General features: G+C 45.8%; 1 protein-coding gene across 1 annotated transcript; it reads right to left on the minus strand.

Moving 5' to 3' along the window:
* Window positions 1-1,532: 1,532 nt before the first annotated feature.
* CCT7 (chaperonin containing TCP1 subunit 7) lies at window positions 1,533-18,243 on the minus strand. The gene is made up of 12 exons (XM_060026374.1): window positions 18,098-18,243; window positions 13,079-13,232; window positions 12,098-12,204; window positions 10,594-10,719; window positions 9,672-9,724; window positions 9,149-9,320; window positions 5,779-5,943; window positions 4,768-4,956; window positions 4,038-4,135; window positions 3,518-3,650; window positions 2,812-3,018; window positions 1,533-1,896 (listed from the first exon to the last, which is right to left on the minus strand). Exons 1-12 carry the CDS (start codon window positions 18,101-18,103, stop codon window positions 1,675-1,677), a joined length of 1,632 nt encoding a protein of 543 aa, XP_059882357.1. The 5' UTR covers window positions 18,104-18,243; the 3' UTR covers window positions 1,533-1,674.
* Window positions 18,244-19,034: the final 791 nt, after the last annotated feature.

The following is a 19,034-nucleotide window of genomic DNA, read 5'->3' on the forward strand; positions in this document are numbered from 1 at the left end:
TTAAAAGGACTCAGATGGGCATCAGAATTTGTGGCTCTGTATCCAATAAAAGATGGTGAAACTGGAATCGTATCTGCCTCAGGGAAGTAAATGGTAGGTGGCCACATTTCCCAGTCTGTCACCAAACATTCCTTCAGCTGAAATGCACTGAGGTAGGAAGGAGGTGGATGATCTGAATGGCATCAGTGAGGTGAACTGAAGCATTAGGAAGACCTGTATCAGGACAGTAGACATCATTGCTGGAGGAAGGCCATGCAGGTCACTGACCGTGCCATAGCTTTCAGTGTGTGCAGGCAGATAAAGAGCCGCAGGGTGTCCCTTCTGGCTCTCAGCCAGGAGAAGCCATTTTTAAGGGCAACCCCAGCACAAATATAGCAGGAACAGCACACACTTGCCCATCCCCTCACTGGCTTGGTAACCTTAGGATGCTCTGGCCAGCCAATCCGACTTTGGCCTGATGGAGACCAGTTCCCCATCATGGTCTGGCTCAACTTTCCCATTTTACAAAATGGGGCTGCCCCACTGATTTAATTACTCAGGTCTTGAAACATTTAAAATCAGAAAAAAGAACAGGTGTTTAGGCTTAAACTGTGTGTGGCTCTAGCATCAAACAAGTAGAGGAGAACTTATCCCCACAACTCTGAGTCAGCTATTACCGTTATACAGGTAGAAGAGCTGAAAAAAATTTACTTACAGACAATCAAGTTAGGAGGGATGCCAAACTCCGAAGTCTGGACCTGCCACCACCCCCATTCTGCTTTTGAGTTCATCTGACTTGGCTGGAACTCAAGAGATTTTTTAAAAAATCACTTCCCAGATTTAGGGAGCAGAAGCTTCCTATTAATTACAGGTAGCTGCAGGCCAACTCTCAGAACTAGCAATAAACAAGGAGGCAGTCAGACTGCTGATTTTATCTGTGCTGGCTGTTCTGAACTTCCTCTGGTCAGAAGAAAGCAGAAAGGACCACTGGTGGCCGAACTGAGAAGACCGGGTGGCTCCTTCAGCCTCCTCCTCAATGGACTTACTTCTAAGAAGTCACAGAGTTTAGAAAGGATCTGTCCTCTCTGAAACATTCCTCCGAAAGCCCTCAACCTCAAGATCTTGAAAAAGAGGGATGAAAAGACTGAGCCAAAAGAATACAGAAGTAGAAGGGGGTAGACAAGGTAATGTAATGCATTTAACTCAAACCCAGAGAAACCCTGGCAGCAGAGCCAGGCGAGGCCAGGGCTATGTAAGGTGATGTCAGAAGAAAAGGAAGCAACTCCACACCTCCCAGCCACTGCTAGGACTGAGAAAACAACCAAAGCTAAACTTCCAGACAGGGGCTACTCAGGTGGAGCTCCTCCTCCCCTGGCAGAGTGGACCTACACTCTGCCCAACAATGACTAGAGGCTGTGAAGGACTCAGCCCAAGAGGGAAGATGATTTTCTCTTTTCTACCTGTTGGGTGAGTACATATAAAGCTACAATTGTGAGCTGCAGTCCAGACATGTATGAGTACAACTCCTGTGCCCAAATAATCTGCAAAATGAATTCTAAGTCTTTTAAGTTTTATTTAAATAACCTCCAGTGAGAAGAGAGTGGGCCAAATACTACCCCTTCCTTGTAATACCATTTCACCAAGACAGAGTGAGCACAGCCTGCAGGCAGCCTGCAGTGAGAGCTGGGGTGCCTCTCAATGGGGGTGGCCACGACCTCGGCCCCGGCCAGCAGCTGGGGGAACATCCACTGTGGAGCGAGGGTTCTTGATGGTTTCATCTACGGACACAATAAGGCACGCAGCCTCAGAGGCTGCAGTCAGGGCATTGATCCGCACCATAGCTGGCTCCCACACGAAGGCCTCAAAGTTGTCAGCAATGTCCTCATTGTTGATGTCCACGCCATACCACATGCCCCCCTGAAAGAGCAGAAAAAGAGGGAAAGTGATATGGAACTGCTCTCAAATTTCTTCTTGCACACCCTCTGAACGACTCGGATTGTTAGGAATCTTCAGGTTCTCTGAACCCGCTGGCAACTCCCTGAGGAAGGTGGCATTACAACAGGAGCCTGGAAGCCTCTTCCCACCCCTCCCCCACCCCCAACCTGAGAAGTGCTGACCACAGGAGACCTCCGGGCCCTCTCCCAGGCAAGCTACTGGCTTTTAGGGAGGCCCCATCCTCAGGTCACCTGAGGACTGTGTATGTCAAACCAGGCTTTTCAAGAGGAACACTTTCCAATCCCTTATCTCATTTCATCATCTCACTGCTTCCATTAGTCCCGATTTTACAGACAAGGAAACAGACGCAGAGAGTGACTTACTTAAAGTTCTAACACAAGTCAGAAACTAAGTCACTCACTTAATGCTGCTGTCACCGCACTGAGCATTTAACAGACAGCATTTAAGAAACATCTCTAAATGAGTATTTGCTAAACAGCAGATGAACAAATTAAATTCTCAGAGAGATCACAACTTGGAAGTGGTAGAGCCATGGCTGGACTGCTGTCAGCAGGGCCTTGGAGTGCTTCACCACCAAGGAACCCAGTACACATGGTATGTGCTTCCAGGCAGAAGGCCACAGGGTTCCTTTGGTTCCCCTCACGGCACCGTGAGGAGTGATCAGACTCTTGGAAGAAGCACTGAACAAACCCTGGAACCACCAGTCCCAGCACTGGTCTTTCCTTCTGACCTCAGAGGAGGCAGGCAGTTGGTACTGGGTTTGGTTCCAGCACTATCACCTGGGCTGACCACACAGAGCTTGAGTAAGCACAACACACACTCAGAATCTAGCCCCGTCCACCCAGTCCCTGGACCCGGAGGAGAGGAATAACCCACCTGGGCGTGCCGAGCCCGCAGCTTGTTGAGGATGTTTGTGGCATCAAAGCCAGCGTTGTCACACAGCTGGCGTGGGATAATTTCCAATGCCTTGGCATAGGCCCCAATCAATAGCTGCTGTTTTCCTGGAATGGTCCTTGAGTAATCTCGCAGGTACTTGGAGAGCTCCATCTCAATGGCGCCGCCACCAGCCACCACTGAATCATTCTGCAGAGACCAGACCCATCACTAAATGCAAGGGGTCCCCAGGTCTAAGCTCCAGTCTTGGCCAAATTAGGCCGTTCAGTCAATAGGCCCTCCAGCCCAGAAAGAGGGCTGGTTCCACATTCCCTCCCTCAGCCCAAGCCCCAGGAAGCCCAGACATGGACCTTGTCTAGCACATCCCAACTTCAATCTGGTGAATCTTATGGTTTCTGACCATCTTCAAGGTCACCTGTAGCTTGAGGGCACTGGCACAATCCCTGGGATGGCTGACTCTATCAGCTCCACAGCTGCTCCCAAGAACAAGTCTTAGCTTTTAAGGCAGCATGACTTATTTTGAGAGACTGAGGCTGTTTCTTTATCATCTGTGAGACGAATCAGGGCCCACATGCCCCACATGGAAGGACACAAGTTATACAGGGAAGGAATCACCACACAAATCCAGGGTCTCATCAGCTCAAGAGGCAGAGTGAGCTGTGCAGGCTGGAAGCTCCCAGCCTAGTACCTTGATGGCCCTTCTGACAATCATGATGGCGTCGTGCAGGGACCGCTCTGTCTCCTCCATAAACTGCTCAGCGCCACCACGGAGAATGATAGTACAAGTCTTGGCCTTGGGGCAGCCTTTGAAGAAATTGTACCTACACCCAGGGTCAAATCATATTTGTGAACTCCTTTCTGCTGCCAACCTGCTGTGTTCGAACCTTACCAAGTCCTCCCAACACTCAGCAGCTGCTCACTAAGGTTCTCCAAGCCCACTCTTAAAGACATGTTCTTGGGAAGGTACCACAGGGGCTTGGTTGTACCACAGGGGCATAAAAGATGTGGAATCAGACTTTAGACCCAACTTGATCTTCTTCCCTCCCAAAACACTCTCTATATCTGAGCTCTTTATGCCCCATGAGGTATAAGACCTCAGAAGAGAATAATAGCATGTGCTATACATACAGCACACCCCAAAGATGGCAGAAGGCCATCAGGCAAGTCTCATGAGCTAAGCAAACAGGGAGCCCAGGACTACTGCTCACCTCTCGCCTCCAATCTGGGTCTCTTCAAAGACCTGGCAGCGGCCCAGAACATCTGATGACAGAGCGTTCACACTGGTCTGGATGGAGCCTCCGCAAGCCTGAGTAACACAAGACAACATCATCTAGCAGTGAAGGCTCACACGAGGCCAGAAGTGAGCTTCCTGCCACTTAGTCTTAAAGCCAATTCCCATGTTAGACTGCCATCGTGCCCCGGAGCTCTCCTCACTGGATGACCCACTCTCACCCTTGACCTCCAGGCTCCCTCTGGAAGAGGAGAAAACAAAACAGAACTAAGACACATGAAGGGCAAACAAGCCTGGTTAAAAGGAGATGGTGACCCTTTGTTTCACCCAATACCCCCTCCCCTAAACTAGGGTGCTTTGGGCCCAGCGACTGAAGTCAGGGTCAGTGCCTTAGACCTGAAACATCTTTGGTGAGATGCTCAAGAAGAAAGGGAGGAAACCTGGCCGGAAGCATCCAGCCTGGAGTTTAGCCAGCTAATCATAGCCCTACTGCTAGGTTTCCTTACAAATCAGCTTCCCTGACTTGTTTGGTTAGATTAACTCTTGTATACCGAGCATATACACACCGGAACTGGAGTGTTTCATGGCAAAAAGAGTTAAGAAGACAGGTCTAGATTCACATACCAATCACTCCAGTACACCAGGGGTAAGTGAAAACCCCCCTGGGGCCACAAAGACCAAGAAGCAGCCTGTGAAAGTTTGGTTACCATCATTGTCCTCTTCAGGTCCTCCTCCGGCACTCGGCCAGCACAGAACATGTCCCTGTCAGCAAAGTATTGGGTGGCCACATCCCCAATGGGGAGTTTGGACAAGACGACTTTGGCTCCGGAGTGATGGATCCTCTCTAACTTGTCATAAAGAATGTTCCATTCAGCATCAACGATTGCCTGATAATCCTGAAGAGACCCAGAAAAGGATGAGGGTGCTTTGGAATGGAGGTTAGCTTATGTGGTATGTTAAAATATAACACACCCCTGCCAACTAAAATATACTGATTTGTTTGGGAATTAACAGGGATAAACAGAAGAGCCTCCTCTCAGTCCAAATATACAAGGACCCTATAAGGTAACGTAAGAGTCACCTAAAACTTTCAAACACAAAGGCAGAAAGTAACCCCAGGACTAGGAGCTACTCCAGAGCTAGCACTTGCTACAGTGCGAGACCTACTTTAGCCCGGCTAAGTTCTAGCTCCTCTGAGGCACTGCACCCATGGAGTTACCAATGACAAGACCCTTTCCCCCAAAGGCCATTCTGTGTTGGGGATACATTTTCCAAGAATACTTGCTTACAGCTGGGTGACACTGCTACCTCCAGAGACAGCCTTGGTGATATCAATGTTGGGAGCACACCTGTCCCTGCAACACGGGACCCAGTATAGAAAGGGCAGAGTTCACATCTGCCCAAATAAGAGGAATCAAAATACTGGGCTCACTATATAGCTGAGAGGCCCCTGCAAGCCCCTTCCCTGGGGCCAGAGGATAGTATTTCAGCATGTTTGCCCTATCCAAACCTCTCAGGTCCAGGTCACTGAGAGAGAGCATAGAGTGAGAAAAGAAGTGGACCCAGTATGTAGACATTAATATTTAGGGGGATAGGAGGAGAAAGGAGCCCATAAGGTACCTGAGAAACAAAGCTAAGCCCAAGATGGCCACAAAGGCCCAAGGCTATGGCCCAGAATGTTGCCCATTTCCATGCCACTGCCAGCTGGTAGGGCCTACCTCAACTGTGTGGACTCTGATTTCCGCATTATCCTTCTCAGCTTTCAGCTCGAGCTCAACATTTAAAAGGGCAATCATTGGATTATGGTACTTTTTGGGTTGCATTTCAAACCCAGCATAAGAGAAAGTCTTCTTGAATGCAACACCAGCTACAAGCTGGGACTCCTGTTTAAAAAAACAAACAGTTCAACAGTTCAGTGCTGGCATGAAATGAAATCAAGTTAGTGGTGTGCTGGACTAATAATGCGTGTCCATTTCTGTGAACCTGAAAGAGTTAACCATGTTTTTATTTCACTGTTGTAACAAAGTTTTTCCATCATCCTAAAAGCTAGGAAAAATACAGAGCATATTTTGGTTGTGTCTTCAGTATAAGGAAAACCAGTTTGCTTGCAGAGACTAAGCATGGTAAAGGCCTGTTTGGGCTGTTCTCTGAGACTGACTTCCAAAGCGGGTGCCAAGGGATGAACTTTGATCCCAACTCCCCACCTCCCAGTCTTCTACACATACGTACACATACCCCTCCCTACCTGTACTGCACACGAGCACACACATACCTGTGTGCTGTAGCCTAGGTGCTTCCTCCTTCCAGGAGATGAAAACAAAAGGTCCTAAGGGTCAGAAATTTCCTGCAGTTCCCAAGCTATCATTGTGGCTATTCCCATCTTGATCCCTCAAAATATGAACTACTACCACTTGTTCCATAACAGAGCTTGCTGTGGGGTGGATTTAATAGCAGGGCATAATAGAAAGCATGTTGCACTTGGGAGTGGCTTCAGCAGTATCAGAAGACAGGTTCAAATCTCAGATCTCTTTCTTACTAAAAAACCTAGTCATTTCCCACTCTGTAAAGAAGGGTGTATTCAGTAAGTGAAGTAAGTCAGAAAGAGAAAGACAAATACCATATGATATCACTTACATGTGGAACCTAAAATATGACACAAATGAACTCATCTATGAAACAGAAACACTCACAAACATGGAAAACAGACTTGTGGCTGCCAGGGGGGAGGATGGATTGGGAATTTGGGATTAGCAGATGCAAACTATTATATATAGAATGGATAAACAACAAGGTCCTACTATATAGCACAGGAAACTATATCCAGTATCCTGTGGTAAACCATAACAGAAAAGAGTATGAAAAAGAATATATACATATATATGTATAACTGAATCACTTTGTTGTACAGCAGAAATTAACACAACACTGTAAATCAACTATACGTCAAAAAAAATAAATTTTTTTAAATAGTGTATTCAGTTCAACGACCTATATGTTCTCTGCTAGTGCTAATCTACAATACTAGTCTATAATACTGTAGCCTATCGGTGAAACAGATTGCTACATCATTCAAATCCACAGCCTCCTAAAGGGGGTGATGCCTGAGCTGAATCAAGATGGATAAGCAGAAATTAGTCAAACAGAAAAAAGAAAGAGATGTTCCCAAAAGACAGAGGCAGTGTGGTGCAATCGGGATGAAAAGCTACCTGCAGTTGCTGGAATACAAAATAAGAGGACAGGGACCAGTTTAGGAGAATCTTAAAGGCTCTGCTAAGGCCTGACTCTTATCCTGTACACAATGTGGAACCCCAAAATGCTTTACACACAGAGTGTAAACTGGGGAACTTCACGCTGCAGCAAAAAATAGAATGGACTTAGGGGATGCAAGACTGGAGGAAGAGTGACCACTACCAGGACAATGGTCTAGTAAAAGAGACAGACTTAGGAAACAACAGATTGGTAGGTAAAATGAAACAACAGTGATCAACAGGTTGGGGGGAATTGGAAATATTTTTAAGGATGACCCTAGACTTCTGGGTTGAGTGACTGAATAATGGTGGTGATAGCAGCTATGTCAAGGAATACAGAAAATATTACAGGTTTGGAGGATGAGATAATGAGTTCAGTAGCAGTGAGATCCAGGAGTGTGAAGCTCAAGAGAGAGGTAAAGGCTGAAGATATATATCAGGAAGTTTTCAGTTAATCCTGAGAACAAGTAAATAATTACTACCACCATTTACTGAATTGTGTGTCAAGTATTGTGTTAAGGGTTTTACATGCATTTAAGAGATGTGGGACAGTCTGAAGAACATACGTGTGGCTTGGAGCCCCTGGCTTTCTCACCAGATAAGATTAGTTCTGACCCCTAGTTTAGTGAATGCCAGTCTAATCTCAAGGGTTTATGGGAGTAGGAAGGCCCAGGAGAAAATGGAATATTGCTATCAAAGCAGTGTGTAAAGACAAAGTCGGCAAGCCATGATGCAAAGAATGGGCGGAAACATGAGTGGTAGTGGGGGCTGAAGATGGGGAATGGCTCAGATGACCTCCATATTCCTCACAGCTTTATTATATAAAGAGAACCTCATCCCACTGACATGTGCCATGACAGGAGGAAGAGGGAGGTGGACAGAATGAAATGCAATTTGGAGGGGTAGAAGTCCCTCCAAAGACTTCAAAGAACAAAAAGTAAAGGGCCAGGATATAATATTTCAAGCAGGTCTTGTCCTGTCCAAATCACCTCAGGCTGAGGTCACCAAGGAAGAGTAAAGTAAGAAGTAGAGCAGGCCAAAGACTAGAAAGGTCCAACATGGAGACACCAACATTAAAGAAGGTTTCCAGAAAGATACTTCTGTGTTAAAAAAGAAAAAAGTTATAGTTATGCTGTGCAATATAGTGGCCACTAGCCAACATGTCTCTATTTAAATTTAAATAAGTGAAAAAATATGTTGTTAAGTAGACAAAAGCAAGTTGCAGAACACTATGTATTACAAGTGAGCAGTTGTTTAAGAAAACAATATTTACATTTGTACTTAGAGATGCAGAGTACTTCTGGAAGAAGAGCGACATGGACAGGGACACGGGGACACACACACACACACACACACACACACAGTTAACTGGTGGCTGTATCTGGGGCAGGAGTGGTGTAGGGGACATTTGTTTTTTCCTTTAGGAATTCTAAACAGTTTGAATTATGTATTATCTATTCAAAATTAATGAATAAAAGAAGGGAGAGGTTGGCCATATCACTTGGAGAAGAATGGACTGAAATGTACTTCTCATATATTTATTGAGGGTTTTAGATAATTTATCAGAGCTAGCCCTATCCCCCTCCCACATTAACAATGAGATTCTTAAAATCAGCCAGTTCAATCTTCCATTCTGCTGACAAGTAAATATAGGTCTGCAGAGGTTACAAAATGCACCTACAGGAGAAGCCTGTAGCAGCAGTATGGGGAACAGCTCCAGTCTGCCTTCCAGCCCAACATGCATTCTCTCTGTTCCTGTACCGTGTGCTCTCCTACACCAAGCTGTCTGAAGGGTCAATGTGAAAGCAAGAGCCTCCTAGGGAGGCCACAGCAGGCTCACCTCTAGGGCTCCACCCTGAACCTTCTTGATTCCAATCATTTTAAGCTGCAGCAAGTCATCGAGCATCATCACCGCATCCACCACCATCTTAGCGAAGAAGGCTTTCTGCTGGGAGATCAGCTTGGAGCTCAGAGCAGTCACGGCACATTTCTCTAGCAGCTTCCTCTGCTCCCTGGGACACAAGGGTGGGACCTGCATCAGGCCTTGAAAGCCCCTCTTACCTGACTCTACTGCAATGTGGAGATAGTTTCTGTTTTAGTCTCTAAACTCAGCCCTCAACAATTTCATCTTCTGTATCTTTAGGGCAGATTATCAGTGACAGCCGGTGACTTGTAGTCAAAGACCTTATGAGTGATAGCTTTTAAACTACAACCTACAGCCTCTTTTGTAATGCATGGGCTGGGGCACAGCCAGAGGTCTAGCAAGAGCCAAACAGCCCCAGGCCATGCAGGGATTCCACTTGCTTCTCCATTCAATTTGGCCACGGAAGTCAACGGTCTGACAAAGTTCACTGCAAACTTACACTTTATCTTCCTTCTTCACAGTGACGGCAATCTCTTTGATCTTGTTAACCGCCTGCCAAGAACACAAGCTGGGTGAGTCTCTCATGCTCAAGACAAACTGGAGAAGTGCGTCCCAATCGCTCCTGCTAGTCCCTAATCTGTCTGCTCCCAAATCTCAAGCATTTCTACTCCACAGCTGAAACAACATTTCTAAGTCTTGTAGCTGCCCAGAAAAATATAAATCTCTATAGTTTAGAAAATGCCCAAAGTTAGAAATGTAGAGTAGGTATAGTTCTGAAGAATCATCAGGGTACATCAGGATTCAGCTCTGGATCTGCAGGTAACACACTAAAACAAATGAATGGAAACACACTATGACACTAAATTAGGCCAAATTTTCTGGCTTACAAACAGCACCTGTGACAACTTTTAGCACTTTATATATTAATTAGGTATGTTATATACGATACACATATTTGTATGTTAAACATGGTATCTTTTCAAAGCCATCTTTTTCAAAAGATATCCGTTCATACTTACTTCTCATGTATGATTTCGTTTTAATGCCACCACCCCAAAACAGAGGTAGTAACGAGACAAAGTAAGGCATAGAGGAACTGACTTACCCCAGGTTACAGAATGAAAGTCAAAGGTCAATAAAAGCAAGGTCTCAAGATGTGCCATGAAGTACTTGATAAAAACAAAAACAGCTCTCACCAAGAGCTTATTATCATAGTCTATCAGGAAACCTGAGGCTTAAAGAGATTAAGTAATATACCTAGTCAAAAGCTACTGAATGGTAGAACTGAGATTCCTAGGCAGCAGAATTCAGAAAATGTCCAAGGAACCTTGTTCCCAGTCCCTCCACACCCCAATAAAGATAGTATCCTAAGAGAAATACAAAGGTGCCCAAAGCGCCCAAGTTCACCAGCACTCCCATACCAACTGAGTGGCAGTGCGGAAAGCTCGGATGATGATCTGTGGGTGCAAACCTTCCTCCACATAGGGTTTCACCTGCTTCAGAAACTCTGCAGCCAGCAGGGTCACTGAGGTGGTGCCATCACCGACCTGGAAGAGGATGACAGTAAATTCACGTTTTCTCACGTTCAGGGATAAAGCTCCAAAACTCCACTTTTTAAGCAATCTACCCATTTAAACTGGGGACTGTTTAAATGGATATTAAGCCTTTTCTGGGAAGCACAGCTTTTTGCAACAAGTAGAAGAAAGGTGTTGGTGGATAGGTACTCATCCCATCAAATGGTCCTGGGCCACAAAATTAATTCCCCAGCCAGGCCATTCTCCAAAGAGAGCTGATTTGGACAAATTTCCCCAGAATATGAAATCATATATGTATATTAGCCAAGAACTTATTTATTACGGACAAGATACTATGATGAGTAAGACAGTTCCAGAGATGCTTATAATACAATGCTCACATGTCACAAATAACCATAGTAGCAAGAGGTATGAGATAAATATTCTTTAAGGAGCACAAAATACTACAGGAGTTTACAAAACAAACCTCTAAGGACCAGCTAAGGTCCTTTTTATTTTAAACACTATTTGGAATTAGCAGATCACTAGTCTGCTAATCTTTCTTACATAGCTATTTTCTATGATAGGATCTAAACCTTATTTTTAATGAAGGAGGAAAAGAATAAGAGCTTTCTCTCTCTCTCTCTCTCTTTTAAGAATAAGAGCTTTTGAAAAAAACTAGCTAACCTCTGATTTAGAAGATACTTATTTTTTATTCACTTATGTCCACTGTATAATATAAGGGACTTCAGGGAGAAAAAATGGTTACTGTGGCGAAGGGTTTAAGCCACCAAATTCCTGAACAGAAAGGTATTCCTTTGTTGAAAATATTAACCAATCAAATCTATACTCTTCTCACTTTAATTTTATATAACCCATACTGTTTTACAGGCTACTGGGTCCTAACAGACCTTTTGATATAACTTCAGGACATATCTGTAATACTCTGAAATGCAAACTTGCCTCTCTCAACATTTATTATCAAGACTACAGTGTCAGAAATGGTTTTGAAAAAGGCAGACGAGTTAATGTCACTGATTTGCACACGTTAAGATGGTAAGTTCTAGGCGACGTATATTTTACCACCATAAAAATATTTTCTTTTAAAAAGAAAGGTAAACTGGAAACAGTTTCCAGCCCCATCTTATAAGGCAACCAACAGATTAGAGGTTAAATTATTTACCGAGCAATTCAAATGAATGACAGCACACAGGCCTGATGTTAAGATCTCAGCCACACACAGTGGATCAGCAGGAATTTTAAAAGACTATTAATTCCACCTAAATATTTTCGCAAGCAATTACTTGTGAAATTATAATTTTAGACATAAAATCAAAATTTTTAAAGAAAGGAGAGCAAAGGAGCAAGCAGGCATGTGTTTCACTGAAACACATAGGCTTGATTTTCCTACCTCAGCATCTTGGGATTTGGCAATGTCCACTAAAGTCTTTGCTGCAGGATGGACAACATCAAGGAGTTTCAGAATTGTGGCCCCATCATTAGAAATTGTTGCTTTGCCTTAAAAGGAACAAACACAAAGTAAAAATGTAAAGACCTTTTCTTAAATTCTGTCTTCTAGTTGGACTTGGAGCCCATATACACATTATTGGGATGGGACAGAGGGGCTCATGGTGGGAATGAACTGATCTTTTTACAGAGTTAGCTCTGTGCAAAAAGGGCCACCTAAAATCACACATTCCAAAGACCATGAACTCCTGATTTTCCTTGAAGAGCAAAGAGCACACCTCTACTGGATGTAGAAAACATTTTAAAAAATAAGAATGAATAATCATTTAGATATTCTTAACAGTTGATACCCTAGTATTTCACTTGTAAATTAATACACTAAAACGTAAGGGGGAATTTGTCTTGGCAACATGATCCAATGGGAGTGACCACAGGCAACTCCGGAAGATTCCATAGTGTTTCTAGGCTAAATCTCTCTACAAGGCAACAGGCTCCTGAGCCAGGCTTCTCTCATATATTCCCAGGGGGCTCAGGATTCAGGACAATGTCTGAAAAGAAACTGCTTCACAGTGAGCAATCCTTCAGAGGTCTTAAAAGCAGTGAGATTTCTGGGCTTCCCTGGTGGCGCAGTGGTTGGGAGTCCTCCTGCCGATGCAGGGGACACGGGTTCGTGCCCCGGTCCAGGAAGATCCCACATGCCGCGGAGCGGCTGGGCCCGTGAGCCATGGCCGCTGAGCCTGCGCGTCCGGAGCCTGTGCTCCGCAACGGGAGAGGCCACAGCAGTGAGAGGCCCGCGTACCACAAAAAAAAAAAAAAAAAAAAAAAAAAAAGGCAGTGAGATTTCTAATGCCAACCTCTGCTAGCCCCAAACACTCTGGGGGAGCCTCCTCTTCTGCAACTGGCCTGAGGAACTCTGCAGACTTACCTCGGCCATCCACAATGAGCTTGTCCATACCACGGGGGCCCAGGGTAGTTCTTACAGCCTCAGCAATCACCTGGCAGGCACTGATGTTACTTACAAGCTGGGGGATGCCTTGGGAGCTATCAGTCCCCTCTTTCAACAGGATAACTGGTGTGGGCTAGAGAAGAAAGAGCAATTGAATGGTTTTTTTAAAAAAATAATCATTCATTACATAAGACTTAAGGAGGGAGAGGAAAAATGCTCTCATCTCCCCAATAACAGAAATATATCTGGAGGCCCTTTTAAACCACATTCCTCCACTGTCCATCCACTATATCAATTCCTTAAACTGCCTCTACCTCCAGAGATAGCATACTTGCAGGTGTGCCAGAAAATGGTTTGAGAAGCACTGATTTAGTCAAAAAGAACAAATCAAATAATGTGTTCTCCAGTGCCCAACTGCATAAGCATAGCCCTTTCAACTTCTGACCTTATTCCCTGTTTTAAGGAATTAGGCCACATCACAGGAGGAAGCAGGCCATGCTCAGTGTTCACCCTCCAGCAAGCATTCATTTATCTGCATTAGAGCTTAATCGTAGAGAAGTAGATGGGGCACTGATGCAAAACATGAGGTGCTAACAGCTTCAGATGTTGTCCTGGAGATGCCCAGGCAGACAGCTTTACCAATGATGTTTAGCTGGAGTGTAGGGAAATGGCTAGGCAGAGAAACAAATGGCACCTTTGTCCGCCTCACAAAATGACAACAAATCTAATTTGTACAGCAATGTTTCCCTCTCTCATGCTGGGTCCATAAAGCCTCCTTGTGACTAATCTCCAACCAGATACCCTAAACAAGTTTTTCTCTATTTTGCATTGGTTTCCAGAACAGTCACTGTTCTCGTAGAGGCTTTATCTGTGGAACTGCTTTAGAAACTCTGGGAAGACAGGGATATCTGCTTATTTTAAAGCGCCTGCTTAGGTACCTTTGCTCCAGTGACCATTAGCAGACAGTAATTCCTTAGCTTAGCACACAAGACTGCTTTCTCTCTGCATCCAAGCCTGTGCCTTCAGAGATGAGCTCATGAACCAGGCCCAGTCTTCCCTGCATTTGTGACTGATTTTATGTGTATAAAACAAATTAAGGATAAATACTGTTGCAACATTTTTGTTATGTTAGTTATGCAAGTGCTATTACGCTATGCTTTGAAATTTATTTTTTCCTGTGGGTTACAATATAAAGTTTGAAAATCACTGCCCATGTCCACCCCTAGGGGGTACTTCAGGTGTCTGAGCAGGGAAGGCATAGGAAAGCACAGGGCTGTTTCAGCCCAACAAAAAGGAGCCAGGAATTCACACACTACAAAGTCGAGCAACCCATGAGGCTGACTCCACATTAACTGAGCAGTTTCTTTAAAAATTCGACTCCTTTGGCCAGTGTAGCTGGAGGGTAGTGAGTAAGTGGAAGACTGGAATGAGGCTGAAGAAGCAGGCAGGAACCAGGTCACTACTCACTTACAGACTATAGTAAGGAGTTTAGATTTTAGTCCTACAAAGAAGGGAAGCCCTGGAAAGGCTTTTAGCAGAGGAATGGCATAGTCTAATTTACACTGGGAAAAAAACAAAAAACAACTATAGAAAATGGGTAAGAAGAGGCAAGATATAATGTGCAAATGCATAAAAACAGGCTGGAAAAATGTACAACAAACTCTAATGAGTAAGAGTGGTAAGTAAAGAAAGTTTTGACACTTGGATATTTTGTTTTGTTTCAACTTTTTCTAACAAACATATCACACATTACTTTTTTTTTTTTTTTAAAGAATACTGGAAGGAAAATTCCTTCCTTTTCATGGTAGAATCCCAGGTTTGGTGGCAAGAAATGGCTTCTCTATACTCTCAGCTTTCCTTCGGGTTCCTCACAAGGAAAGCTGTGTCCCCCAAAAGGCCCCACCTTCTCCCAGTCCTGCTAAATCATTCCTCAGGGCAACCTCAAGTCACCTCTGGTCCAACCCTGCCCCGGATGAAGCCCTACGTTTTAAATGAAAAACCAACTTGAGTCTTAATCCCTTCCTATTTCCTTTGACAGATTCTTTCACCTCTCCAAGGCTAACTTATCCAATGTTTTTATAAACTTTTTCTCCCTCTACCTCCAAATTGTACCCCCGCCAACAAGAGCCACACTGCCCCGTTCTACCAAAACCACCTGCTTACCACTAGGCCAGCAATTCCTCAGAGTCTCCATTCTTCCAAATTTTCTCAACAGCCGTTAACATGAGCATTGGGAACAGGGGGTCCCAACACTCCCTGCTCCTTCTTGAGCACAATGTTTACATTGCCATCCATCTTAAAGTACAAGCTTCCCAAAGGTAAGGAGTACACTAATCTCAATGTGTAGAATGCCTAGATTTGGTCACATACGAAACAATATACAGAAGCTTTTGGTGCTGAAAATTCAACTGTTACATATCAACTGACCCTTGAAGAGCATGGGTTTGAACTGTGTGGATCCATTTATACCTGGATGTTTTTTCAATAGTAAATACTACAGTATTACACTATCTGAGGTTGGTTGAATCCTCGGATACAGAGGAACCCCGGATATGGAGGGCTGACTAAATCATATGCAAATTTTCAACTGAGTGGAGTCAGACCTCCTAACCCCCGAGTTCTTCAAGGGTCAACTACACTTGAAAATGCTTTATACAAGTCATGAAATAAGGTGGCAGTCAGTTATTTTTGGAAAAGCATCGGCATCACGGTGATACTAAATTCACTGAAAATTCTTAAGTACAAAGCAAGGAGGGCTTGGAAGCAGCTCACCACGTTGTCCCCAAGTTCCCTACGCTTTAAAGGCCCTACATAAATGGCAGGCTGGGTACAGAGATCATTTAAGGAGGGAAAGGTGGCAGGGCTGGATTGAGCCAAGCCAGGTCAATCAGGATGGGTCCTCTTCTGTCAGTTTCCCGGGGGTAAGCACTGCTATGGAAAGCCCAGCTTCTGTCCCTAAGTTACTTTCCAACCGCATTTTTACTCAAGTAAAGAAACAACAGCAGAATCCAGTAATCTGCCAAGGGTACCATGGAAGCCTTGGTAATTTCAGCTTAATAGTCTTCTTCTTCATCCTCCTTAAAAACTTGTATTAAGCATTATTAAGCTTGACGCTCTATAAAACAACAGGTGTTCATATGCTAAGTCATGTAGTGCTCAACACCACAAAGGCAAGCATACATTCTGTACGGCTGTACCAAAGACTGAGCTTTCTGGGGAACCGTTTTACCTCTCAATCCCAGAAGGCTTCCAGAATATCAAGTACCAATTCAATAACAGCAAGGAGAATTCTTGGTGACTGAAGTTTCACACACCAAAAGGACAACTATAATTGGTCAATACAGCAAAGAAACAGAAAAGATGTCAGTTCAGGAAAAACCCAAGGTGGTGGTCTGGAGCCTCTTGGTGAAGGGTTTTATCACCAGTCAGAAGAATCTTGGTTCTGATCCCCAGTTCTTTAAAGGCCAACCAAAACTCTTATGGTAGCCTTGGCAGGAAGGTGGATTACAGGGACGAAAAGGCAAGCAACCACCTAGCAGACTAGCTAACATGCTGAGTGTTACTACCTGATGGGCACTTCATATGTATTCATTCATTTAATCCCCTTTAACAGACTGAGGGCCAGAAATGTAATACCATGCTCAAAGTCACACACCTAGTAAGTGGCAGAGCTAGTTACGAACCTAGGCATTCAGTGTAGCTCCAAAGCCCTTACTCTCCACTGCTCTACTATGCTGCCTCTGCACACAAGATGAAGATGACTTCAGGAACAGTAACGTTGAAGATGGACTGAAAAAGGCAGTACTAGAGGTATGAAAGGGAGAGGGAATACAGATTAATGCCAGGTTCCTTCTATCTTGGGTACAGGCGGGATTCACAGGGCATTTGGCCACAATGAACACCTCATAAGGGTCAGTTTGACATCTACTAGGTCAGGGATAAGCGGAGGAAGCAGGAAAAGAACAGAGAACTGAGTTGGATTGAGAGGCTAAAATGAACGAGTGAACTGCCAAGTGCACAGGGAGCAGTATCTTAGGGTTTCGCTTCAAACACTTAAAAGCTGACCCTGTTCAACAGCAACTCAGGAGACACCACCGAGGTGCTTTGGGACCCACGTAAGGTATCTGCAGCTGACATGGAAAAACGGACAACGTGGAAGCGGGGAGGGGAGGAGGGCTACAGAGACACTCCAGGATTCACCAACCTCCCTAACTTAAGAAAACGAGAACCAGAGTTAGGTGGCCAACTAGAAAAGCCGCCTAATGTCACATCTGGAGGCGCAGACAGGGTCGGACTCAGAGGCCGGGTCTTCCCACCTCTGATGCAGTGTCCCCATCTGCCCTACCTATTCTCCTGGCTGAGGAGGTGGACCTCCGACAACCAGCAGAGCCTGGTACATTCAGTAGGTAATAAATATGCGTTTGCTTAATGAACGAGTGAGTTAATTAAAGTACGAGCGGAGAGGTCTGTTTCCATTTACGCAGCAGCAGGCGGGGAGCAGTGGGAGACCACAGTTGAGACCTTCGGCTCGGCCCAACATAAGGTCCCCATGCTGCCTCTGCAGGTTCTAGGAAGCACCCGCTTCACATCCGCATTTTCCAGGGCAGCCAGAGCTTCCTAGGCTGGCCTCGACCGCGTATGCACGCTCAACCCGCAGTCATTTAACCCAGGTCATGATTATGGGGGCTCAGAAAACTGGGTGGCCGATGCAGATTCGCGGCCCCGAAGCACCCTGGGATTTGCAGTCCCCAGCCGGGCCGACCAGAGCCTCCTCTTGGGCCCCACACAACCCTCATCGAGGGCCCCTGCTCCGTGCCCGGGCCCACCAGACGGCGGCGGGCCGGGATCACCCACAGACAGGGCTCGGGGGAAGGACCGAGGCAGTAGGCTGGCGGGGGCGGTGGGGGGGGAGGTCCTACTGGACCGGCCCCGGCCAGGCGGCGCCAGCTACTGACCAGATGGCAGTGGATGGAGCCAGATGCGCAAGACAGCACTCACCATCATTTTGGAAGCCTATTCAGTGGCCCGCTGCTCCTCTTCTCTGCGCCCGGGCCGCCCAGCAACCCCACAATCCTCCGCGCCAGAGAAACCCCCAGAAGCTTCGCCAAGCCGTTGCAAAGGGAGAGGAAGGGGATGGGCCGCTTCCGCCACTCTATGGTTCGCTATCACAGAGTCGGCGTAGCTAGAAGGGCCAGAGGCTGGGCTTCCGCCAGCCGTCTTACGAGAAGCGGTGGTAAAGGAACAGTCAGTCGCTGGTTTTCGATGGTGCCATTCTTTTTGAGCATGTAGGATCCTTGCTCGGCCCGCGTCGCCCACTAACTCTAATTCCATTTCCCTTCTCCCCTCAAACGCCAGCCCAAGGAATGCAATAAACGCAAATATTTATTGAGCGCTGACTGCGGAATAGGCTTTTGCTGAGTAAGCATTTGACGTAAGTGAGCTCATTTAACCCTCACAACGCTATCGCGATGGCACTGAAATCATGCCCAATTTACAGATGAGAGAACTGAGGCTGAGAGGTTAGGTGTCCAAAATCACAGCTGTACAGTAAATGGTAGATAAACAGGCGCGGGCACCTGGCCCCAATGCTCGTTTTCTGGCTCGGCACTGGCCAGCGCTTCCTCGAGGGTCGTGTACATCAGTCTATGTCCCCAGAGCCTACTGACTATGAGAGCGCAAGCGCCGGTAGAACTAGGCAGGGGTCGCCGGAGACCACCTGGGCGCTAGACGAATGCCTTCCCAAAGAGGGGATGGGAAGGAGGAAAACACAACTAGGGGAAGGTAAATCATCGTCTTCCGAAGCGGCCACAGGGAGGATCCGGCCGAGACCTCACGAGCTGATTGGCCAAGACTTTCGGCGGCTGAGGCGAGTCCTGCGGGTCTCCCACCTGCAGTTCTCCCGCCCCCGCCCCAGCCAGCGAGGTCCTGCGGAGTC

Source organism: Delphinus delphis, chromosome 12 (genome assembly GCF_949987515.2).
Source record: "Delphinus delphis chromosome 12, mDelDel1.2, whole genome shotgun sequence".
In the NCBI taxonomy this organism is placed as follows: Eukaryota; Metazoa; Chordata; class Mammalia; order Artiodactyla; family Delphinidae; genus Delphinus; species Delphinus delphis.

Bases quoted from the DNA above. Each gene is read 5' to 3' on its own strand.
- CCT7 (XM_060026374.1), bottom strand. The intron at 12,205-13,078 runs GTAAGTCTGCAG...GTTCCTTTTAAG, and splicing joins GCTCATTGTGGATGGCCGAG to GCAAAGCAACAATTTCTAAT. The intron at 9,725-10,593 runs GTATGGGAGTGC...TGTTCTTGGCAG, and splicing joins TCCGCACTGCCACTCAGTTG to GCGGTTAACAAGATCAAAGA.